The sequence below is a fragment of the Asterias amurensis genome, chromosome 18 (genome assembly GCF_032118995.1).
Source record: "Asterias amurensis chromosome 18, ASM3211899v1".
In the NCBI taxonomy this organism is placed as follows: domain Eukaryota; kingdom Metazoa; phylum Echinodermata; class Asteroidea; order Forcipulatida; family Asteriidae; genus Asterias; species Asterias amurensis.
The window spans coordinates 7873185-7898814 of NC_092665.1; the positions used below are offsets into that span (position 1 = coordinate 7873185).

Sequence of the window (25630 nt, forward strand, 5' to 3'; positions counted from 1 at the left end):
ATTAAATCTGTAGGTCAAGTCAACAATGTTGCGGAAACAAATAATCTTTCAAAAAGTAATCGCAAAACAAGTAATCTCAACGTATTTTTTTCACTTCACCTCCGTTTTTATTTATTCTAAAACATGGTATAAGAACATGAGGAACAAGGAAGTATACAAGTTGTTTATCAAATAATACAAAAACATGAACTTTTAATTAAAGACAATTATTGGGAGATAAAAAAGCTAACATCACACAATGCAGAATCATCATGCCACTCTGATAACTGTTGGTAATTCAAAACCATGAACATTTGTTGTTTGAAAGTTTATCTTTTATGGAAAGTACATCACATTTATTATAGAAGTATCCATGTTATCATATCTTTAATATGGGGTTGTTTTTGTGGTCGAATCATTCATTTTTTTTCCTCAGTATTTTCAAGTCTACACTTTAGAGTAAGACTTAAGAGTGTGGAGTACAAAGCCAATGTTTTTCATGACAGGGCAAACCTTGGCGACCCGATGCTTTACTGGTTTGTTCAAAAGAAATGTACAATTTCCTTATTGAGGTACCATTTCTGGAATTGAAGCATCAAGCCTGATACACCTACAATTTAGTTAACACCACAAACAAGAACAAAAATTTGTTGGATCGTGGAGACCTGTTTGCTGATTAACTATTCATATCGTAGCGTCATACGTTATCAACCCTCATATGTTTTCGCACCCCAACTTTGATTCCTGTGAACCGCGAGATTGTGCAAACTGCACCGGTGACAGAAGCTATGTCTGTATTTTCATCAGGCTTAATCATGCTGAGAATAAAGTTTTCTGTCGTTGGTTATGCTCAAACATTTATAAAATGATTGATTTTTGGTACAAATTACTAGTGCATTGTTATGCCAACATTCAAATGAGTCCAAGAAACATCATCCAACCTCGACAGTTCAAAACAAAATTACTATCTGCTAGATTGAGTTTCATTCTGCTTTAGTCACTTGATGGATCACGCGAGGTGGTTACTATTTTGGATTCTATGGTGTGCCAATATGGGGGGAAAATTAAAATATTTTAAGTGAAAATCACAACAACAAAATGTTTTGATCAACTGCATACTGTAATAAATTCCGATAAGAATAATAAATATTAAGTCTACATTAAAAAGAAAATATAGATTGGTTTCTTATCTCCTGAAACCAAACATTACTGGTCTGAAATGGGGGAAACGGATTGTTATGAAGTGTGTGTGCTTCAAGGGGGGTGGGGTGTTTTATTTTCATGCCTTATGATATCTCTGGATTATAATTTATTAAATTTGTTAAGAAGTTATTGAATAATACTTTTGATTTATTTTGCACGCCATACTAGCTTCTGAATATTCAATAAAATACCAACCAATGAAAGGTGTGAAAACATATGACGTTGCTCCAATGTCGTGCATGCATGGCACTGTTAATGGCGGACTGTCTCTCGCAACGTAAAACCAAAACTTTAACAATTTCAACACACCATGAAGTGCAAGTTTTATGTTAAAAAAATTGATAGATGATTTTTAAAAAAACATTAAGTTTTTGATTGTGACCAATTTTCCTGTTATCCTACTGAAAACACATGACACCAGGATACTATTCTGACCATTACCAATCAGACAATGTTGTGTCTTCATTTGGCAGAATCTCATGCCACAAAGTGCCACTACACTTTACCAGTTAAATCCTGACTAAGTAGTTTTTACTACCTTGACTTTCGTTGTCATAATTTATACTGAATTCAACAAATAATTAACAAACATACTTCTGTACTGAAGAATATATCAGGCAGAACATTGGGCCAGATAAATAAAAACTAGCATTTGCTTTTACTAGTCTTTTACTTAAATCCTTATAAATAAAAGTAAGGCTTAATATTGCTAGTAATTGGTTGAACTAGTAGGTAAAAGCAATGCTTGAGGGACTCTTCTTATTGAGATGTAAATAAAACCGACATTTTACTATTATCTGATAGTTTCACAAGATACTGGGCCGTATAAAGGCCAGCGTTAACAAAATGTCGATAAGTTTAAGATCAGGCATGAGAATTTGCTCAAATCTCTATAAATAACCTTTTACTGGAAAAACACCATTTACTTGAACGGATTAGTAAGTGGTCGGAGAAAAGCACAATAGCGGGGTATTCAGGAGTATAACAATAGAGGCATGGACTCGCAGATCAATAGCGATTAACTGAAATGCAGGCGGGCAGTTTCCACTTAGTCAAGTTTTTGATGGCGGCAGTGGCTATGAGGAAACAGCCTCTCCACGCCAGCGCTCCAGAGATTGGTTCTTTTAGAGCAATTAAAGTACACAACAAATTTATAAGTAACATTTGAAGTTGGATCATTAGGCCAAGGGAAAAATAACCCTTAAATACTGACCCGATACCGAGCCATATATGCAACACTGTTGTGTAAGTAAAATCTCAAGCTCCTCATGCAGTAGCTTGTAAAAATACAAGTAATTGCTACAGTATGTTAGTAAAATGTCGTTTTTATTTATATGGCTATAAGTGAAAGGTAATCCAGCGAGCAAAATGTTCATGCCTGATCTTTTACTTTTCAGTCTGCTTGCTAATGCTGAACCTTTAACTTGATAAGTTATTGCTAGTTTTTATTTATCCGGCCCATTGAATGTTAAAGGAACACGTTGCCTTGGATCGGTCGAGTTGGTCTTTGAAAAGCATTTGTAATTAATGTAACCATTTGTTATAAAATGCATATGATGTTTTGAAAGATACACAAGTATCACTCGAAATGCGTGGTTTTCCTTTTACTTCGTCGACTAACACGGTCGGCCATTTATGGATAATAAACAGCCGACCGTGTTATTTCACAAAGTAAAATGAAAACCATGCAATTTCAAGGCAAATTTGCGTGGATCATTGTACTCTACTTTTTAATCATCTTTCTAACCATATGCATTTATAACAAACGATACAAATGCTTTTCAAAGACCAACTCGACCGAGTTAACATCGAGTAGTAAAGACAAAACCCAGTGCTTTATGTTATCAAGCAAACTTTTACGAAGCATTAACACAAAGTGTTGAAGCAAAATGTGATGTCACTATAGGTCTTTAAATAGTCACAACTACATCTTTATATTTCTGATTCATAAACACCTCAGACAGTTTCGCTATTTCTATTGGTTGAGAGTAGGTTACGTGGGTGTGTGTGTGTATAAACCTTTGTTTATGACCAGTAAAAAGTGTTGAAACATGGGCATGACACGCGAGCGTGCACCTGTGATTATAAGACAGTTTCTTCATTCCTATTGGTCGAGAGCAAAGGCCGGGACAGTTGTGCCACATCACGCGATACGCGCACAGCATTCCTTTGTAAGAAGTTGTTAACCGAGGGCCTTGACTGGGCCTTACCATCTCATTGAACAGTTATAATTTTTGCATTTATCTTACTTTTTGACCCAAAGTGTTGATGTTTTTTTATCAAAAAGGTATTTATGAATGAAAATTAAAGTGCGTTGAATCGGTTTTTAACTAGTGGTTTAAACCCGCCGAGGCCTGGTTCTTATAACAGGCATGCAATGCAACTGCTCGTTGGGAAAAAAAGAGCGGAGCGAGGCAGCTGATAGCCATGGGACACGACACCCAAAATGGTACCCTAGAAAATGTTGAGGTTTATTATGCTCTTAGGTGCATTGTTAGCATGTACTAGGCTGATTTTACATGATTGTAGTTGTACACTGTTGTTGCCAGGCATATTTTAGGCTAAAAAAATCTGGGGGGAAAAATAATAAAAAAAAAATAAAAAAACGCGGAAGAGTTGCATGCCTGTTATAATTTAATGACATTGAAGAAATTAAAAGACATGTATGCTGAATCTTACCCATTTACCTGTGGGTATAGATAACTTTGGAAGCAAGCCCCCAAAATTAGGGTTTTTATTATGAAAAGTGACATATATAACACTGCCATGGCAAAAAAATGTATTTAAAATTTTCAAAACATGAGTAACACAAGGGAACTTACGGAAGATAAATTTCATAAAATGATTTAATATTGGATGATATTTATTCTATGTTAACCATGAAAAGTACCAAGTTGGAATCTATTTGCTGGTAATCATCTTGGTATAAGAGGCATGAACAAAGTTGTAAAATGGTTCATGACTGACCCATGCTTTCTATAGATAGTTCCCACACGACGTAAATCAGCCATCTTTATGGGCAATTTGGAACACACAGCCATGCGTTTTGAGCAAGAACGGCGTGCTTGATTGGTTAGTAAACAGCATGGTTGCGTTAATTAACTGAGCTCTTGATGCGCCTGCAAGCCAAAATGCAATTTGCCCGTAAAGATGACGTCTATTGCAACTTATCTATTGTTTACAAACTGTTCATGCCAATCATATCTTGAATCAAGTTACCACCATATCTAGCTAACAAAGTGTATATGAACTTAAATTGGTCAAATAGATCCATCAACAACATAGTAAGTGTTGAACATAAGTCTCTAAGCAGATAGTTTTCTGACAAAAGTTACCATGGAAACAATTGTGCAAATACTGAAAGTGAGTGATGATGCTCCATTGCAATTATCACCTTGGCAACAGAAAGCACATCCTTCAATGCCAAATAATTCAGCACACAGCTCGGTACATATTTCACTGCAGCTGCGGGTCACGGATGTTATTTCCCCATTTACTTTTGCTGTAGATTTCTGGAGAATGTAATAAAAAGTTTGGAACCAAAGAAAGCATGATTTAAACAAACGATTGAAAGTGTAATGGGAGGAAACTTACAAGTCTTGTTTTAATAAACAAACAAAAATAGTTCTGACAAACACCAAAAACATCAACATTAACCTAATATCCAGGACGTCACTGTAGTATAATACGAAAGTGTAAGGCTGCCAGGGCTAACCTGTAACACTGAAGTCACACACCTGGCTATTTGTGTAACACATTAAGGCCATTAATTAATAGTGTGTGAACTTATTGTGCATTCTGTTTGGACTTAAGTTAGGTCTGGCAAAACTTGTTTTTAGTATAAAGTTTTGAACATTATTCAAGCAGTGCTTAGTAGTAAACCTCACCCATATTTCAGATGTGTGTAACATGGAAAGTCTCTAAGGGGCCGTTCACAATTATCAACATTTTCACGAGCGTACAAACCGTACGCTGGGGGGGAGGGGGTTTATGCCTGCCGTACGCTTTATAAAATATTTTTAATGTCAATCGTTTTTTGGGCAGGGCGCTGCGCCCGGACAAAAATATCAAGTGCGCCCGGACAAAAATGCTGCGCCTGGACAACTCGTCGTCCGCCCGGACAAAAAATATCGCGCCCGGGCAAAACATTTCGAAAAACACTAGAGACGAACACACTGTTCAGTGCACTGCATCACCTACCTTTGTGTACCATAATAGTGTGCAGCGACTGGTACCCAATAGTCGGCTATTTCGTAACGGCATTCCGCGTGCATTTTTCTCTGTGTCGCAGGGCATCCCGACTACATTTTGACAACAGCGTGGTATTTAGACTTGGTTCCAAGTCTGTGATCGTGCGGTAATAGTTGTCCTGGTATATTTTTGGATAAAACAGCGCCCTCTCGTGGTCAAACATCCGTCATTAGAACGAGTTAGAGCGTGGTAGCAAATCTACTGGGGAATTATGCGTGGCTGAGATGCAGAGAAATGACCGCACTCTCAGACTTGAAATCAAGTTTACGTGGTATAAGGAGACCGATCAGAGATCGAAAAACACCCGGACGCAAATCTGAAACTCGAAATTAGTTCGGGCGGCGATCGTGCACTAAAGTGGTTTTGTTCGTGTTGAATTGATTTGCGCAAAATTGTTTGCACAATCAGTCCATCTTGCAAGAATAGTTTGTGTAACTGCCGATCGTGCAGGAATGGTTTGTGGTTATGCAATTGGCATACCTATTTGGGCATGAATATTTTGCGCAATTTGACAATAGTACAGGAGTAGTGTGCGCTATATGCCGATAGATATGGAATAGTTTGCGCAATTTGGAGATCGTGCATGAATTATCTGCGCAATTTGAAAACAGTGCAGGAATGGTTTGCGCAATTAGACGATACTAGTGCAAGATTGGTACAGCATGCGTGGCATCGTAGTCTGCAACGTACATGAAAATTTACTGTACTTATACAGTGTACATAGCAAGGACATGTATCTATATGTAGACTTGTGTGAAAAAAAATCAACATTTTATTCGTACACTTTTAGGGGGGAGGGGGGGGGGTCTTGAAAAAGTGTACTCTTTGTACACTTGTGAAAATGTCGATAATTGTGAACGGCCCCTAACTGCTTCGTTAACTACTGACTAATTCTTAGAAACAAATATTTCAGCTTTGGTTCGTCTCATTAAAACATGAGTGTTCATTTGATAAAGTTGAATGCTAATAATTCTCCAGTCAATTTAGGGATAAAAGTTATACTTTTGAAATTAAAATCAACTTGATGTTAGTTTATGAAAATAAGGGATATGGTTGCTTAAATAAAAAAAAGTAGCTTTTAAAGTCACTTCAGGTTTTGCTTTATTAAAATTAATGACAAAAAGTAATTATCACCAGTTTCCCTTTTTTTATTTTAAGTTTCAAATTGAAAGCCCTGCTGAAATATAAGACACCATAGTTTGTTGAGAGTTGAGTTACAAAAACAATAACTTGAAACGGTCTTATTTGTGTATTTGTAAGAAAAGCAGTGATGTCACAACTCTCCAAAATAAAGAGTTCAAATGGGGATGGATGTTTTTGCACATGCATTCACTGTACAAAAATAAGTGTTTTTTTCACGCACTGATTCAAACAGATAAATATGAGATTAGACATGTACACATTAAAAAAAAGGACACTGAGGCATTTTCTCCTTGGTAAAGGGCACCCTATGTATTACTATGATGAAATTGTAAATTTCTACTTGGGCATTTCAAGGGCACTGGTGCAACTCTGTGCATCAGCAGAAATTGGAATCTATAAAGTAAAAGTTTGGATACAGTTTGGCCACTGTTTTTGTCCTTTGTTGACAGTTTTATTTCCTTCATGAAAAGGCTCAGTTTTTTTTTTTTCACTAATTCTGAAATCAGTAAAAAGCCTGGATAGAGTAATGACTCTTGTGCTAAACTTTACCATTTTCCAAAACAAACAAACAAACAAACAAACAAACAAACAAACAAACAAACAAACAAACAAACAAACAAACAAACAAACAAACAAACAAACAAACAAACAAACAAACAAACGAAGAACAAACAAACAAACAAACAAACAAACACTTTCATTGCAATGATGAAAAAAAAGTATTAATAATTTGAGCAACTGTATTTCATCTGAAGAATAAAAGTGACATTAAAACTTACCATACAGTAAGTTCCTTCACAGGTGTCTGTAGAGTTCCCAGTTGTCTTAAAGGGATCATTGCATTCATCTCCGCTTAGACCAGAGACATAAGCACAAGAGTAACATTGTGCAGCCAGCAATCCATCTGTAAACAGATAAAACAATCAACTATGATCCTCACCTGGCAGATTTTCTTGTTGTAATTTGCATTTTAAACTAGTTTCTTAGCTTTTAAGTCAGACTTTTCCTTGGTGTGTAAAAGACAGTATATATACTGTAATGCTACACTGAAGCAATTGGAGGCAACTACGACACACACGTCATCACCTTCTAGGAAAAGTTGCCTTGCCCTACGCCAGGACTGTTAAATTAATAAAGTAATCTCCCAACTAAAATGCCAACCCTATGCAAAGAAACGGCACTTGATAGATAAACCATGCAAAATTCAAGGAAACCACTTAGTGCCTGTTTTTGTCCATGCCTCAGTTGTTATTTGTGACAACAATCAATGTGCAACTAGTAGCTACATTTTTTTGTTTAATTGGTGACTGAACTTGCGCTATTCCTTTTGCTTTTGTGTTGTTTTATATTGGCAGCAGTTGACCAGGGCCATTCTCAGCAAAGCTTACGGAGGGATTAGTCAGTGAGCTACAACCTCATGTTCAAATTTTCTTTGTGTCATGTCCAATTTTGAACAAATCACACATTTTGGCAAATCATTTTTCTTACATTTCTGATGGAGGCCCCGAGTGACTACATTTTTTAGTGCTAAGTCGGTTTATGCCGGGGCCTAATTATATTTTCCTAATTACACTATTAACAAGGAGCATTTTTACACTGCAGACAAGCAACTTTCTAATTACAAAAAAAAGAGGACATAGCCAATTACATTTTTTTATACTATTGTACAGAACCATGTTTTTTATTTTTCTATGGCGCTGATTTGAAAAGAGGAAACCAGCTGAAAAAGTTAGTTAATTTTACCAAACTCAAACTTTTTTACGTTTTCACCAACTTAAACTAAACCATCTGCTTGAATAAAATACATTTGGCATTGGCCAAAAACGATTACCTTGTTTGCTTTCAGTTTTCACAAAGTCGAAGGGACAATTTGTGTGACCCACAATCCAGACCAGATGGATCTATTTTACTTAAATTGTTAGTTTTGAGAAGAGAATTTTTTTTTTTTTTTTTGCCAAACAGTTTCCAAAACAAAACAATGACTTAAAATAATACAGCCTCCACTGTCCTGTTTTCAACCTATTATGGCTTTTTTTTATTGGAAAAAAAAGTAACGATGGGCGGATGACATCAACTGATGCCCTAATTACTTTCATTTGTTTATAAGAACAATTCAAACATATATTAAAACTTGATGGACATTGAAATTTTCACATCACACACCGATCTTCGATGACTTCAACTGGTCCCATTAGTTCTGAGTCAATCTCAATCTGAGTTTTTCCTGTTTTCAAGGCCACCGAGAAAGTATGGGTTCCTGGTGAAGCCATACATGTACCTGGAAGAAACATCTGAATGGACTACCAATGCCTACCATGACTATGTGTTCTGTGAGACTTTGTGTATGACTCTTATAATAGCCAGTTGTCTTCATTTTATTCCAAACATTTTTATGACATTTTAAAAATTACTAGGCCCCCAGTGGTAATTTGCAAACGTTTTAAGTATTTAAAAAGTGTGAACAATTATTGGCTTTTTAAATCTGATTTTTATTTAGTTTTTTGTTCTTTTTTGCCTTCTTCTTGTTATCTTAACATTTATAAAAAAGCGTTTCAATAAACAGTGACTGAATTAACAAGCCGATGGTAAAATTATTAATAATAAAATAGGCCAATAAAAGTGTAATAATTGATAAGATGAGGGTTGAACACAAATTCTCCAAATAGTGACATGGGGCCTAGGCCCTTAGTTAGAAGATGAAGGCACATGGCTTCTTTGATAATTAAACCCCTGTGTTTTTTCCAGAATGCTCAGCAGAATGTTCAGTCTCATGATTTGATCATCGTGATTATTTATTGGATTGAAAACAAATAGTGTTTGATGAGACTTCTCCGGCGGGCAATTTTTTTTTACTATCAGGACAACACATTTTTGTACCTTGTTGTAGAATTTAGAAATGCCTTAAAAAAGTACCAAACTTTTTGCAGTGAGTTACAACTTAATATAGGCCTAATAGTGCAACTAACCAGTGGAGCCCTAACTACTACACAGTGTTACATGTTTCTAATCTTAGTTTTGGTCATGTTGGTCAATGGGAGAGGAGACTCTTTGCTTGGCAAGTCAAACCACAAACATTTTATCTAGGGACTGTACCTTGAAAACAGGACGTCCATCAACAACCTGGGATGGGAAACCCTTTATGTACGACGCCTCCTTGCACAGTCCACCATGTTCTTCAAAATACACCATGGTCTCGTCAACATCCAAATGCCACCATCTATCAAGCCAGCTACATACATCGCCAGACAGGATCACACTCTCAAATACACCATACCAGATGCCTCTAACGACCAATACAAATTTTCATTCTACCCAAGAACAGTTAGGATCTGGAATCATCTACCCTCTACAGCAGTCTATGCACCATCCATCCCAGCATTCCAACAGGTTGCCCTGCCAGCAATTAGAGTCCTACGACCTCTGGCTGGCTCTAGGATGCTGTAAACCATGGAGGAATCCAGTCTTGCACAATGTAAATAGTGCACAACCTTTTTGTTTCCTTCTTATTATTTATTCTCTCCGCACCTTGCACCGTCGACCAATGGCGCCACCAACGCACCATCCCAGTTTAGCTTCCTACGTGAGCTGTTTAGGGATTAAACTACTCAAGACTCAAGACCTACTGACTGTCTGACTGTTGTACTTATAATAATAATAAAATGGGAAACTTAGTGTTACATCATGTACATGTTCCCCCCAAAAATGCCGTTTTCTCCAGATTCCAAACATGAAAGTTTGGCTGCATCAAAAAACTGCCCTTCTATTTTAATTCAACATGTGTATCCTAAATGTAACATTGTCCTAGTCTGCCAGTGAAGTCTTGTAGCAGGATGTATCCGTACAAAAAACAGCACTGTTAAGTTAGTGTTAGTTAGCACCACCATGACCACCTAACCTGCATGACGGTGATCATGACCTGCATACGCAATCATGGCAATATAGGCCTATACGTAGATAGGCATCTTAGTAGTAGGCTACTTGATAGATAGCGAATCTCACATTTAAAAAAAATACGAAATTCAAGGATTTATTTGTTCTTACCAACTGCAGCGAAAAGAATGCAAGCAACCAATGCAAACTTCATGACGATTGTGATTTGGTCCTTGTGGTGATGTGAAACAAACAGTGCAACCTCAGTCAGACTCAGATTCTGGTTGGTCAGTTGGTTTGGTACAGATTCCTGAATTCCTACCGTCCGGTAAAAAGTTAAGAAAGAAGAGTGTTAACTGTTAACTGGTTAACTAACATGGTTAAAATTAAAAAAGACCAAAAGTAAGAAAAGATAAGCCTCGTCGTCCGTTTTATCACAGGAATTGGTGTCTCATCACAGGAATTGGCTTCTCAATCTCAGTCAGTGATCATGTTGATCAGTCTGCTGAATTGTCATTCATTTCAACATGTTCAATCAAACATCTAAAGACGAACCCTGCCCTGGCAAGCATGGCAAGCCATGGCATGCCAAATAAGCCTAGATTATAAGTTTTAAGATATGCCTATGCCTACTATCTATTGACGAAGCTTAGTAATGATTGAAGGAAATTACACTTACCAGTTTTATCGAGTATAATTTGAATTTGTTTGGTGTGATAACAGACAATCCTTTGGCCGCCGACAGGCTAGGTAGACACCACTTCTTTTTGTTCGCGCTAAAATGCAAGTGAGGTTTCCCGCCTAATAAAATACCCTGCACGAAATATTTTGTTGCGAGTTGATTGGTTAACCCTTATCACCATCAGTTGTGATTGGTTGAAACTTTGCCAAACACATAGGGGCGTGTCACAAAGATTCACTAGGTCGAACCATTAATGTAGCAGGGGGGAAATCGAAAGTTACGAGATACCTTTGAAATCCCCTCTCATCACACACACCGAAGTAGAACGCGCGTAGGGATTTTACGGGCGCAGTTAGCAAAGATCCATAGAGCTATATATATTGAATAGACGGCTAACACCCCGTTATACAATCTGCCAGTTTCCTAGGCCGTTTTCAAAACCACGGTTTCGGTTTTGGATTCGGCTTAAGGCGCCGTTATATCTCTCGTCTGAGCCCCTCCTCCCTCTGAGCGTGCGTATGTCAACACAACTGGCGGGACCAAGCTAGCCTGAGCCGAATCCAAAGCCAAATCCAGTCGTTTCGAAAAGGCCCATAGACTTGACTCAATATCTGGACTTGACTCAAGTCCCTATCCCGTGCCATGCCATGCACTAAATAAAGTTTGCGACGCTCTGCATTCCCCCACAATTGTCAGCCATTTTCATGGTATGGAACAGAACAATAAGAAGTAGGATTCAGTGAAACAAGTTAATAGTCCCCTAAAAAAAAACAAGAAAAGGAAACTATCTCAATTCATGGACATAAACTTACTCTTTATTTCAGTTGGTTTTGTTAGTGTCAGACAATTACACATAATATTGCTATCATTGAAAGAAGTGAGTGTTTGCATATCATTGTAATCGCCCTTACAGAGTTAGGGGCATCTCTGCAATAAAACTAGACTATGTATCTATACCATGATATAATATGAATGCAGTAAAAAATAAAAAATAAATCAATTTACACATTATATCGGGTCCCATGAATGGTCTACACTTCTAATAAAAAACATAGACAAACTTACATGTACACTCATGATATTAATAGTATTTTTAAAAAGCAACTACATGTACAATGGCAGCTAGCTCACTGACAACTTATAGCAAAAAATGCGCTTTACTTAAAGTAGCAAAATTCAACAGTTTCACTCAAGTTATTAAGTAACCATAATGAGAACTTTGAACATATTTATGCACATGCTTGCCTGCATGACCTTTTAAACTTACCTGGGATAAAACTATAACTAAACCAAAAGCTATCCTCAGGAATAAGGAAATTCCTGAAACTGCCGTGGGTGTGTTATAAACCAGTAAAAAGTGTTGAAACTTGGGCGTGACACACGAGTTTGCACCTGTGCTTATAAGACAGTTTCTTCATTCCTATTGATCGATCAGAGCAACGGCCGAGACAGTTGTGCCACATCACGAGATACGCGCGACGCGCACAATATTCCCTTATAAGGAGTTGTTTACCCGAGGGCCTCGACAGGGCCTTACCATTTCATAGCTGGAGGGGAGTTGTGTTGAAAGAAACCATTGAAAAATTATAATTTTTTGCATTTATTTTACTTTTTGACCATAAGTGTTGATGTTTTTTGACCGAAAAGGTATTTATGAATGGGAATCAAAGTGTGTTGAGGACTGGTTCTTGATAATTTACCTCGACTTCGTCTCGATAAAATTATCGAGAACCAGGCCTCGTTGGGATTAAACCACTAATTGAAAAACCTCCTCACCACACATTGACTCCCTTATTTAAAAACACAACAATCTGCTAAGAAAACATTGTTTTCAAACGTTTAGCTCCCCAAACTGAGAATTGTTTGGAAAATATTTGGACCTCCTCAAAAGAACTTGGTTCCTCGGCTGGCATTTACTTTATTGACAGCATTTCAATAAATGCTGATTACACTTTCTTCAAGACATTTTTTAGCATTTACAAAATGAGACCAGCTCCCATATGTCAATGTCGACCGTCTTTCAAGGACTCTTGCCTTCCATATTCTTCATAAATTCCTTAAAGTTCATCCATTCAAACTCAGTCATGACTTTATTCAGGGCATATATTTCAAGCCTCTGTCGTTGCTTTAATGCCACTGTCTGATCTCGCTGGAGTTGCTGTTCTGTCTTTCGTGCTTCATCCTTTTGTTGCTGAACTTTCTTTTTTACCTTCTCCTCCATACCCGAGAGCCGCTCACGGACAGTTCGCTGACTCTGAAAATAAAATACCAGCCAGTAATTATAATATTTATATTAAAATTAAACATCAGAGTTATGTAGAGGATAGTAAAACAGAGTAAAGCTTGTTTGATAACCTTGTATAAAAGAAAAGAAAACCTTTCCCAGGTCATCAATAAAAGATTAAAAAATAACTGCGTAGACAAGTGAAGAAGAATGCGTTACATAATTAGTAATGGTAGTGAAAGAATACAAAAATTTAAGTTTGGTTGTGAATCTAAAAGTATTAAACTTTATAAACTGGGAATGTTTTTCAAATACTTCCGGCTAGAATCTTTTATAAAATTTCATCGACATCCAGTTTCATTTTGTCAAGTAGAGGCTTTATGCTCAAATGAAACAACAAATTGGACACACTAAAGGCAATTTTAATAAATGGACTATGTCATCAGAGATTGCCTGGAACTGGTTGTCTGTAAGTTGCAACATGTGACATGGACTTTTAGATTTCTAGCAAACGTGACCAATGACCTGTAACTGTCACAAGTTGGTTGGAAAAGTCTTTTTATTAAACTTGATTGATGACAACTTCTCAAGGTTTGCTAATTCCGTTTGAAGAACCAAACATGATTAATCATTCCAGTCTCACTTGAAACAAAACATTTTGGTTTAGGAAAGTAAATTTGTTTTGATAATATTACATGAATCTTCATTTAATCTCCATTCATAAATACCTCAGACAGTTTCGCTATTCCTTTTGGTAGAGAGCGCGTCACGTGGGGGTATATAAACATTTCTTAATGACCAGTAAAAAGTGTTGAAACATCAGCATGACACGCGAGCTTGCACCTGTGCTTACAAGACAGTGTTGATGTTTTTTTGACTGAAAAGGTACTTATAAATGGGAATCAAGATGTGTTGAATCGGTTGTCAACTAGTGGTTTAAACCCACCGAGGCCTGGTTCTTGATAATTTACTTCGACTTTGTCTTGGTAAAATTATCAAGAATCAGCCCTCGTTAGGATAAACCACTAGTTGAAAACCTCTTCACCACTCATTGATTCCCTTATTATAAAAAGTTTCTTAATGTAAAAAAGAAAAACCAGTACCTACCCTTAGGTCTGTCATTGATGGAATGTACTGATATTTCTGTAACATCTGAGGGGTTGGAGTACCAGGAGGAGCACAAGGTAGAATACATCCAAGCTCCCGAAGGTTACCAGACTGCTTCTCAGACAGGAATACCTTTGTGACCTTTGACACGTCGTCCCTTCCTCTATGATGACCTGCATGAAGTCCTCCACCTACTCCTGGTATTCTAGGAGATACTCTACTGCCATACATAACTGGATCATGTTCAACAGTTTCTAGATGGTTTGATCCAATTGTCTCAGATGATATTTTATTGAATGAGTTTATTATTTTCATGCTGTAGTCCTTTTCTTCTTTGTTGGGTTTGACAGCCTTTTTATTCTCTGAATCACATTTGTTATATCTGGAGCTGTAAATCTCAATCTTCTTAGGTTCAACAGCTACAGGCACAGTGAGTAGCAATGAACCAATTGAGTTGTCTTGTAGAGGACCTCCTCTATTCTTGGGAGCCTGAAACCCACTTGGATGCTTTGCATCATGAGAATGTCTGTGAGTTGACTGACTCCTGGATTTGGCTCTGGATTGTCTTTTCTTTTTCTTGGTTGTTTTTTTCTTTCGAAGTTTTGAAGAAACAGGATGATCTGTTGATGAGTAAATTGGAAAGATCTTGGTTTTAAATCATAGACACTGGATAAATGTTACAAAGGAAGAGCAATTCAAAGTATCGTTGACCCTGTGAGGGCACATCACATTTGAATGGGCAAGAGAAAAACTTACCAATGTGAGATTGTGAGATATAAAAAATGTTGAGCAAAAAGTTTAAATAAATGTTTTCACACATTTCTAGTATGAAATTAATGTATGTATATGAAGAACATAGTATTTCAGTATATGTTGATAATAATAATAATAATAATAAGACTTGTAATGCGCACATATCCACCCTGCTGGGTGTTCAAGGCGCAGTTAATTAATACAAATAATAATTATTGTAAAGGTTTCAAAACAGAGATTGCACAAATAAAATTTGGTTTACCTGCAACATAAACTTGTATCATTTCATCGGAACGAGCACGATTTTGTTCTTCTCTGTCTCCAACTGAATTCCCTGGCAATATGGAACTAAAACCAGCTGGAACCTGGGTATCCACCAAGCTTTTATTACATGTTGTACGATGATCACAGAGTCTTGGTTGGTCGTTCTCCAACGAGTGCAATGGAGCAACAAGTTCTCTACTGTTAGACAATGTACTGCTGGATGATTTACCACTTAAAGTTGCTGGACTTTTTGTCTTACTGCTTTGAGACAGACCAAATGCCCTAGTCTTTGCACTTCGTGATAATTTATGAAGAGCTCGAAAGTTTGGAAACATGCTGTTCCTCAATGCTTGATGCTGAAAGCTCCCAACAAGTGTCTCATCGCTTTGTTTTTCTGCAACTTTCTGTGTTTGCAGGAGTAAAGGAGTGTCAGATGACACAAAGGACCGCTGGCTTGGACTGATTGGTATTTCAGGTAAAGAACATGTGCGGCTGTGGCTGGGTGATGTCTTCCTGCCTTCATTCTGAACTTTCTTGTATATCACAGATGCAGACGTATTGGTATCGTGTCTTGGGATTGAAGCGGATATAAGCCGTGTTGTAGTAGTAGCTTGATGACTGCTTGATGCACTGCCATAGCGTGCCACAGATTCAATCATCATAGGATGGCTATACAATGTCAGGGACATTGTTAAAGATAATCAAGGAACCTGTCAATTTTAAAACAAAGACAGAATTATGATAATGAAATTGAAACAAACTACAGTGTTATGATCACGTGCTGTTTCTGCAATTGTTTTGGGCACTGCACTTTGCTGCGGAAAAACTGGATTCTGACCTCACTAGTCATTACTAATTACTTCCTATTATTAGTTTGTTTCAAATCAAATATCTCAACTGATTTTTATAAATGGTGAAATGTGTAACTGTAGTGTAGATTACTCCTCTACTAGTGAGGGTAGAAGGGTTCGTTGCGCTATCGTCTCAGTGAGACAGGAGAATGAACCTCATTATAATAGTTCTTTCATCATCATAAAACTAAAAGAGCAATAAAATTGACCATTTAATAGATGTTAAATTTGCATCGGGAATAAAGAATATTATTTAGTCCCGATGCAAATTTAACATCTATTAAATCGTTTGCAGTACCCGCTGCTAAAACATAGGATTCGAACTGCCTCTAGCTACCGGGCAATCTCGGTGGTCTAGTTGGTATGACACTGCTCTAGAATTGCAAAGGTCGTGGGTTCGAATCCCACTCGAGTAAAATGCCTGTGATTTTTTTCACAGGACTCGGGAAAGTACTGAGTATACAGTGCTACACACATCGGTGTATATGGGTAAAAACCAAAAATAAAATTGACCATGTTGACAATTTGAAATGCCGACCTTGCTTGATGACGCATTATTATAAAATCGATCAAGAATATAAAAGACAGCAAAATAAAAAAAAATAAAACATTCTTTAAATTAAATAATTAAGTGTAACGGTTAATAAACAATAAGTTACAACCAAACGAATTGGAATAAAGCATGCAACAGCCAACCAGGAAGTACGTCATAATAATACATACCGCTTTATTATCCGAGTTCTAGACAAGTGATTATCGTATACAGTTTCATGGTTCCATTTGGCATGTTTATCAGTTGTAATCCACACGGGGTAAATGATATCGTTTCATGGCCACGCAACACTAAACACACACGTAACTCAATCATCCCACCCAATCGAAATCTTCACCACACAACAAAAACTAAACTTCAGAAGCGGTATTATTGTTTAGGAAATTTGCATACAGAGGTGTGTGTGTGTACCATAACTCTACGGTATGTACAAAGCACAGCCTGGCTGCCCCACACCACCACAGACTGCACATACATAGAGGCCGGCGCTCGACCTGTGATCGTAAACAATCGCGTTACTGTTGCTTAGACACCAAGTTTTTTAATGACGTTAAAACTACAAAACTTGTCTTATAAAAAAACACTATATTGGAAAAAATATATATTATTAAACAAAATTTAATAAATGTTGATTACTTCAAATTATTTTAATACAATTATAAACGTTCTTTAATTTGAAATACACGTTAATTATAGATATTGAGTTGTATATTAGCTCAAAAGGATCATTTGTTTCGCGCCTGCGCATACATCGACACAGCACATGTGTGAAAATGCCATGCGTGTGTGTATGTACTTACAATTCAGCAATTGGCAATAATTGTTACATGCGTGTAGTGTGTAGTATTTACACGAATGTACGACAGACGAAGGAATCGCTGAACTAAATCATTTAACAGAAATAACTTAAACAAGATACCATAACAAGATGAGGCCGCTCACTGAAGAGGAGACCAAATTAGTTTTTGAAAAATTGTCAAAATAGTGAGTAGTTTTTAATCTTGAATTATGAATACATAAACATTTTAATTAATATAATTAATACAAATACAATAAAAATAAAAACAGTCAGAGTGTGTTTACTTGTTTGCATGCAGTCAACAATTGCAGCAAGCAGTTAGTGTAGTGAGTAGATTAGGAATAGACGACTCAACCAGTGTCATTGTCAACGGTTTATTAGACAGCTCGACCGTTCGTAGCCCCACTTCACTTGTGTGGCTAAAGGCTAGCCTACCACACAAGTGGGGTTAGACCGTTCGGACAACTTGACAAATAGTTTTTTTGGGTACCGGTCACTTCGGCACCTTGCTAACTCGGCACCGGTATTCGGTAAACTCTGCACCTGCAAACTCGGCACTTACCTTGCAAACTCGGCACCTACAACTGGGGGGGGGGGGGTTAGGATTAGGATTTACAGTAAATTCTTGTAAACTTGCAGTAATGGAGGTCCGTTCGGTTCAACCTTCGACTTGTCTTGGCCATCCGTCAAGTTGTCCATGTTGTCTGAACCGTGGAGTTGTCTGAACATGCTGAACCATCGAGTTGTCTGTCGAACAAGTTTTTTGACATCAAACTATTAAGGCTCTCCTGTGAGCCTTATATTAAACGGCGGGGCCTAAAATGTTGCGCTCCTTAATGTTATAGTTATACGATTTCGACAAAATCCTTGTTGATAAACAAAAAATGATTGGTGAACATTTTATGGTCGTTTGCCATCAATAACCTCATCAATAACTTTACCCACACACCTATTATACATGTACATTCATTATAAGCAAGATCGCCATTGGAAGCTGTTGTTTTACTTTTAGGGCCAGTTATAAAGAAGTAAGTTTGTAGAGCGAAGATTGCGAGTTCGCACTAATGGGTAATAGTGAGAGAGTTTCTTTGAGATAGGGAGGAGCCAGGCCATTCATAGTTTTCCAGGCAAGAACAAATTATTTTGGATTTAATTCTTTGCCAGACTGGGAGCCAGTGAAGTTGTTTCAATACAGTTGTGATGTGATCATATTAACATGTTTTAGATACTACGAATGCTGCTTATAATTCAAATATTGTAAAAAGCAGATTAACAAATTTTCGTCACATGGGATTCCATGCACATCGTTTTATCAAGCATGATCCCCAGGTTGTGGGCATTTGCAGACGATGTTACAGTAGCAGTGCCAATTTGCATCCTGGTCATGCTGGTGATTGATTATTTTGTCTTGGTACAGGTACTTTTATATGTCAGAAATCTTCACTATATATCATATTGGCGATATTTACTCGACAATATATTGCCAGTTTTCAATATCGTCCAGGGTTACCTATTAATTATAGGAACAATTATGTAAATGATTGAAATATTCAACTCTCTCGGTTTGATAGTCAGATGTAACAATTTGTGCATAATTAAATTTTAAACTTGTTTTAATGTTCTTGTTTTTGCAGTATTGGAGAGAATGTAAGGATGTTGATTGACAGACCAGATGGAACATATTGCTTTAGGTTTCACAGAGAAAGAGTCTACTATGTCAGGTATGGTAGTAATGTAACTGAAAGTCTCTGTCAACTCCAATTAACTACATTTGTAGATGTTTTTCTGCTTCTTTGGTTTCCTTGACCCTCCAAGATCATCCATGCAGCTGCATGCTCAGACAACAGGTTCAGTCCTCAGGACGAGCTATTGTATACAATATCTTAAAGCACCTACTATTGAATGGATTTGTATATGGTTAGGCAAACAGACGTGTGTATTTTGGCCAGCAGTATGATATCTTGTGATGAATGCAGGACACAGTAAGCCCTCCTATTGGTTGATTATTATGTTAATGGTTTGTACAATATTCATGTTATATTATTGCAAACTTGCAGTACAAGTCAATGTGGTTCATGCATCTTACTATAATTTGTATTCACCTGTCAAAACTCAGGCAGTTTATCAATTCAATTGATTAGTCAACATTAAAGAGGGGGATACTTATACTTTGAATCAAGCAGAATGGCTAGAAGAAAAAGTGAATTTGATATGTGTCTGTTTCTTGTGATCTGACTAGCCAAGACATCATGAAGCGTGCAGCCAGTGTCAGTAGAAAGCAGTTGGTCAGTATGGGGACATGTTTTGGAAAGGTCTCAAAGTCAATGAAGTTTCATCTGAACATTACTGCCCTGGACTTCCTGGCTCCATATGCAAAGGTACGTTAATCAAGAAAACATTTTCCTTTTAGACAAAAACAGTGGCTTTCTTAATCCAGTTGGTACTGGCTGTTTTATTTCTGATGGAAAAAGCAAACAAAATTTGAAGGTAGAATATTTCTATTTAAATGAAACCATGACAAAATGGTTTTAAGACACTAAACACTATTGGTAATTGTCAATGACCAGTCTTCTCACTTGGTGTATCTCAACATATGCATGACAAACCTGTGAAAATTTGAGCTCAGTTGGTTGTTGAAGTTGCGAGATAATAATGAAAGAAAAAACGACCTTCTCTCACTAAGTTGTGTGCTGTCAGATGTTTGATTTCGAGACCTCAAAATCTAATTTTGAGGTCTCAAAATCAAATTCTGGAAAATTACTTCTTTCTCGAAAACTATGTACTTCCGAGGGAGCCGTTTTTCACAATATTTTATACTATCAACAGCTCCCCATTACACGATACCAAGTAAGGTTTTATGCCAATAAAATTGTCTACCTGCCTACCTCGAAAATCTTTTCTTCGTTTATCATCGCGACAGCTGACTCCGTAAACTGTACGACGCAACAACACTTACTCCCACCATCTGTAAGAAAGTGGTTGGTCAGGGTGCCTTTGGTTATAGCGGTCCCCACCAATGAAACAACTCCCTACAGAAATCCACTAGTCTGACTCAATCATGACATTCAAAAAACTATTGAAGACTGAACTGTTCAGAGCCCGTCAATTTGTTTATTGTTTATTCTCTATTTGTTCAGCACCTTGATCTAGTGCCTAGGATATGTGTGCTTTATAAGAACTTTGTATTATTGTATTATTATTCATAAATAGTTAAAGTAACTACCAATAGAGTCCAGTGCCTTTAAATAAAAACAAACAAACATGGTGGTCTTTGAAAATGCAGATTAACAGGCTTTTTGTCTTAAAGAAAACTTGCAATTAAGCCCTCTTTGTTCAGTGTTACTCAGCTGTATTTGTGTATGAGGACACAACCTCCTTAGTCAAGTGATTGAGAAGCAGCATTGGTCATTAAATCAACATTCCTTCTTCCCAAAATTATTTGTCTAAAGAGCCACATTTGTAAGGAAAGTGAGGAGGGCAAAATGCCCGAAACGTTGAATGCCTGATGTACAGTTAACATGCAATTAAACATTTTGAAACTTTATAAATTGGCATTTACTAACAAATTTGTTCACGGTGACTCAAAGTTTGATGTTTGTTTTTGTTTTATTTCTAGTATAAGGTGTGGGTGAAGCCAGGGTCAGAACAGTCATTTTTGTATGGTAATCATGTATCAAAGGCTGGCCTTGGTCGTATCACAGAGAATGCAGGACGCTATCAAGGAGTTGTGGTTTACTCAATGGCAGATATTCCACTGGTAAGTAGATGATCATTACCTACTGGTCATTGATCAGGCCAAGTCACACTGTAGCTATAGAGAAAACAATAACGATCATGATGCAAAGAGAACGCATTCTATTGGTTGAAATGCTCCACGCAGAATACACCCATGATCATTCAACCAATCGAGGGCATGCATCCGTAACATTCTCGTTTTCGTTCTCATCATCAAGGCCTGTGTGACCGGGCCTTAACTCAGGACCAATCCCACGCTGATTAACGAAGCTAAGAGGAGGTAGAGCTTGAGCTTTACTTAAAGCAGATTTACTTAAAGCAGATTGACTATAATGACAAGATGCTAAATATGTTGTTGCAACTTCACATGGTTTGAGGCAAGCTTTTTGTAGATCACCTATGGATCACCCAAACGCGGCACCATTGTGCTCAACACATTCATTCATTGGAAAAAATTGTAGATCACAGAACTTGCAGCACTTTGGCTTTAGTGTTTGGTTGATCTAGGATCTCAGGAATACAAGGAGGCAACTTTTAGCCGAAACATGATTTTCTATGTACAGTTTTTTTTTACTTTGCCTGAATTCGGGGGCTAGTAGCCCTTCCCCCTCCAAACTTTCTGCAAGTGTTTCAAATCCAACCCCAGTTGTGATTGATTAAGTCATACAAACCAGTGGTCAATGGTACACATGTATCAAAGGCTTTGGTTCCAAGTTGACATCTTACAATTTAAGAAGTAACTATTTGAAGTAATTCTTGCAACGAGTCTCTCTTTTGGAAGGAGTCATGGCTCTAAGAATAGCTTTTGGTTTGTTCTTGACATTTCCAACGGTCTACTCTGCTTGTCTTCAGGAGCAGAGGCACAATGTTTGAAATGTCAAGAACAACCCAAACTGGAAGAATGACTAGAAGTAGTTACTTGATATATTTCATTATCAACACCATACAAAGCGTTTTAATTGCGGCCCTTTCCATACTTTTCATCTCTTCTGAACTCTTAATTTTTGCATAACACCGTTGATCTCTCTTTCTCTGAATTTGTTATTCATTTATCAAGGCTTTTTTAATTTCCATTTTAAAGTCAAATGTTGATGCCCACGAGCAACTTTTCACCCTTTGTGATGAATTTTGTGTTCTTTTTGTTTGTTTATCTTAATTTTTGTGTTTTGAATGTTTTTCAAAATGTAAATTCCAAATGCAATTGAAATTCGGTCATTGGATCGCCAAATTTTTTATGGTTTTAACTAAAACCAGAAACCAGGCCAAATTTCACTTGTCTTCCCACCGTGTTAAATTGTGTACTTTGTCACTTCCAACTGAGTCAACAGTGTGACCAGCCCTCAACCTTGTCATTGTCATTCAATGAAGACCGAATCATGCACTGTTTGTTCCTAATAACAATAGTGTGATTTAACATGTTTCTTTGACTGCAGGGTTTTGGAGTAACAGCCAAATCAACTCAGGAATGTAGACATGCAGATCCAATGACAATAGTAGTCTTCCATCAAGCCGATGTGGGACAATATCTCAGAAATGAAGATACATTACTCTGAGCTGAGACAATTCATTATTCATATATCTACACTCAGACCGTGTTCGATTTGGTGAATACAGCTACTGCTGGAGCCTGCCATCATCATATATTGAAGTATAGGACATTCTTAGCAACAGAACACCCTCAAAAACAGCAGCCAGTTCGGATACAGCCTAGACGTGATGATGTAGAACACCAATCACAGAATGAAATGTGAGAGTCTATTTTATGGGTCAACGAGAAGTATTTTTACTGGGTGGAGAGCAGTGTTATGTGGCAAGGGATATTGTCTTCAACTTATGTATAAAGGAAATCAACCAAGAAGAAGCATTACAACGTTATTATTGCCGCTGTAAATATAGGTCAAACACAGAGGAAGTTCATAATTAATCCAACCATCTGTGTTTTATTGTGTATCCTTTTACAGTGTATAAGATAGCCCACTATCATTAGCAACATTGCCCAATAAAACATGCAAAATCTTGTTGCTAGGAATTTGGATTTCTGCTGAAAACACGATGGTTGGTTAGTAGTTCCAATGTTTTTACTAATATTTTGCTGACCAGAATACGGTCACCAACCAAACTGCTATGTCACATGTACAATTTGTGATTGATATCCTGCTCATTTTTGCTAAGCAGAAAATTCTTAAGCAATATTTTCTGGTTAAGCAGTTTTCTGAAATTGGGTCTTCCCAGCTTCAAAGTTACCAGGTTGGTTCCTGTTGCTATTTGATTGATAAGACATTAACAGTAACAAGCCCTCATCATTTTAGAAAAACAATTCCTTAAAGGACCATTACAGAATTTGTTTGAAAAGAATTGGTCTAAAGATAACAGATTTACACAAAACTTACTTGGTCTAATGATGATAGTAGAAAACATCCCTTGGGATTTTTCTGTTTGATGAGAAATAAATAAAACTAATTTTCTGTTTGGAGTTTAGCGCTCAGTGAAAATTTTTATTCATTTTATTTGGATCATTGTCATGCACAATGTGTGATCGGTTTTTCTTGTGACCTTTTTTCTTGTGATGGCCGATGGATCTCAAACTGAGGTTTATCAGTGCTTACACTGCCAGGAACTGTTTTGTTAATAGAAAAATCAATTCTGTAAGGTTCCTTTAAAGATATGTAATAAGACTCAATGTATCTACGTAAGCAATGTCTCACAAAATTACTTGAATTGAATTTGAGACCTCAGCTGAGGTCTCAAATATTCAAGCATCTGAAAGCACACAAGTTGTGTGTCAAGGTTTTTTTTTTTTTTTTTTCTTTTTCTCTCGCAACTTTGATGACAAATTGAGTTCAAATATTTACAGGTATGTCATTTGATGCTTATGTTGAGATAAACCAAGTTTAAAGGAACACATTGCTTTGGATCGGTCGAGTTGGTCTTTGAAAAGCGTGTGTAACCGTTTGTTATGAAATGCACATGGATAGAAGGATGTTGTAAAAGTAGAATACAATGATCCACACAAACATGCCTCGAAATTGCACGGTTTTCCTTTTACCTCGTCGACAAACACGGTCGGCCATTTATGGGAGGCAAATTTTTGACTCCCAAAAGTGGCCGACCATGTTAGTTCGCAAAGTTCAAGGAAAACCGCGCAATTTCGAGGCAAATGTGTGTGGAACATTGTATTCTACATCTTACAAATACTTTTCAAAGACGAACTCGACCTATCTAAGGCAACATGTTCCTTTAAGACTTGTCTTTGTTTCTACCTCCATGGACAAACCAAAGGTGCCCATGCCTGTAACTTGAAATTTATAGTCTACGTATGAGTTCATATTTCCACAAACAATGCGCACATTAACACCATATGATGCTGGTTGAGGGGCCAGTAATTTGTTCCTAGCACAAAGCCTGTAATGGGGTTGATCATTATTCAAGGATTTATACAAACTATTTAGTAGTTTATTTTATGCATCAATTGCAATTACTTAAATGTACGTTACAGTAAGAAACAGTTTTGGAAAATGGTTATTGTTAAAATGATTCAATAATAAATAAAAAGTATCTAATGGAAACTTACTAGTCTTTCAGTCTGTTTAATCTAACTAATCTTGGCATATCAACTCCAAACTTGGTTTGTGGATTGGTCTCGGGATCCCAAAGAAGCTTAGTGTTTTTGGACCCCTAGGTCAAATGTAAATGTCATTATGGCTAAAACAATAGACATGTTGCTTGTTTAGTGATAACTCAAAATGAACGAGTTAAATGTCACCTGGCGTTTGTGTTTGGCTAGGCATCTACCTTGCTTAATTGATATATCAGGAATGTTATTGATTCCATCATTAACTTTCTTCTGTAATGCTATTATTTTCCAAAAACTGAAGATGGAAAGTAACTAGGTGAACTTGGAAGGGGGAGTAATGGATGGAATTCTCGATGTACAACTGTACACCTATCATCTTTATCATTGGTTATGGTGACCCTGTAAATGTCAATTCATGACAATTTGTTGTTGTTTTTTTTTGGGGGGGGGGTCGTCCTTTTTTTTGGGGGGGGGGGTCGTCTGAGAAATTCTCAAACGACCCATCGAATTACAGTATGGCAAAGCTTAAACTGTGACACTGGTCAATTACCAAAATTGAAAAATCAAGGGCAGCTTGCAATAAATCAGAAGATGTGGCAGTTTCCTTTGCCCCAAAGAAACACTAGTAACAACAGCCCACCT

The 25630-nt window shown here is 37.1% G+C and overlaps 3 protein-coding genes across 3 annotated transcripts; 1 reads left to right on the plus strand and 2 right to left on the minus strand.

Annotated features, from left to right (window-relative positions):
• Window positions 1-82: 82 nt before the first annotated feature.
• Window positions 83-11276, minus strand: LOC139950659 (uncharacterized). Its single transcript, XM_071949439.1, has 4 exons — window positions 11126-11276; window positions 10618-10764; window positions 7356-7480; window positions 83-4694 (listed from the first exon to the last, which is right to left on the minus strand). Exons 2-4 carry the CDS (start codon window positions 10658-10660, stop codon window positions 4488-4490), a joined length of 375 nt encoding a protein of 124 aa, XP_071805540.1. The 5' UTR covers window positions 10661-10764; window positions 11126-11276; the 3' UTR covers window positions 83-4487.
• A 641-nt stretch (window positions 11277-11917) lies between these two features.
• Window positions 11918-17345, minus strand: LOC139950882 (uncharacterized). The gene is made up of 4 exons (XM_071949723.1): window positions 17051-17345; window positions 15475-16186; window positions 14460-15079; window positions 11918-13382 (listed from the first exon to the last, which is right to left on the minus strand). The coding sequence occupies exons 2-4, from the start codon at window positions 16163-16165 to the stop codon at window positions 13149-13151; spliced, it is 1545 nt and encodes a 514-aa protein (XP_071805824.1). The 5' UTR covers window positions 16166-16186; window positions 17051-17345; the 3' UTR covers window positions 11918-13148.
• Window positions 17346-17661: 316 nt separating this feature from the next.
• Window positions 17662-24299, plus strand: LOC139951051 (60S ribosome subunit biogenesis protein NIP7 homolog). The gene is made up of 5 exons (XM_071949869.1): window positions 17662-17864; window positions 19314-19400; window positions 19919-20057; window positions 21296-21436; window positions 22848-24299. The coding sequence occupies exons 1-5, from the start codon at window positions 17809-17811 to the stop codon at window positions 22965-22967; spliced, it is 543 nt and encodes a 180-aa protein (XP_071805970.1). The 5' UTR covers window positions 17662-17808; the 3' UTR covers window positions 22968-24299.
• The last annotated feature ends 1331 nt before the right edge of the window (window positions 24300-25630 follow it).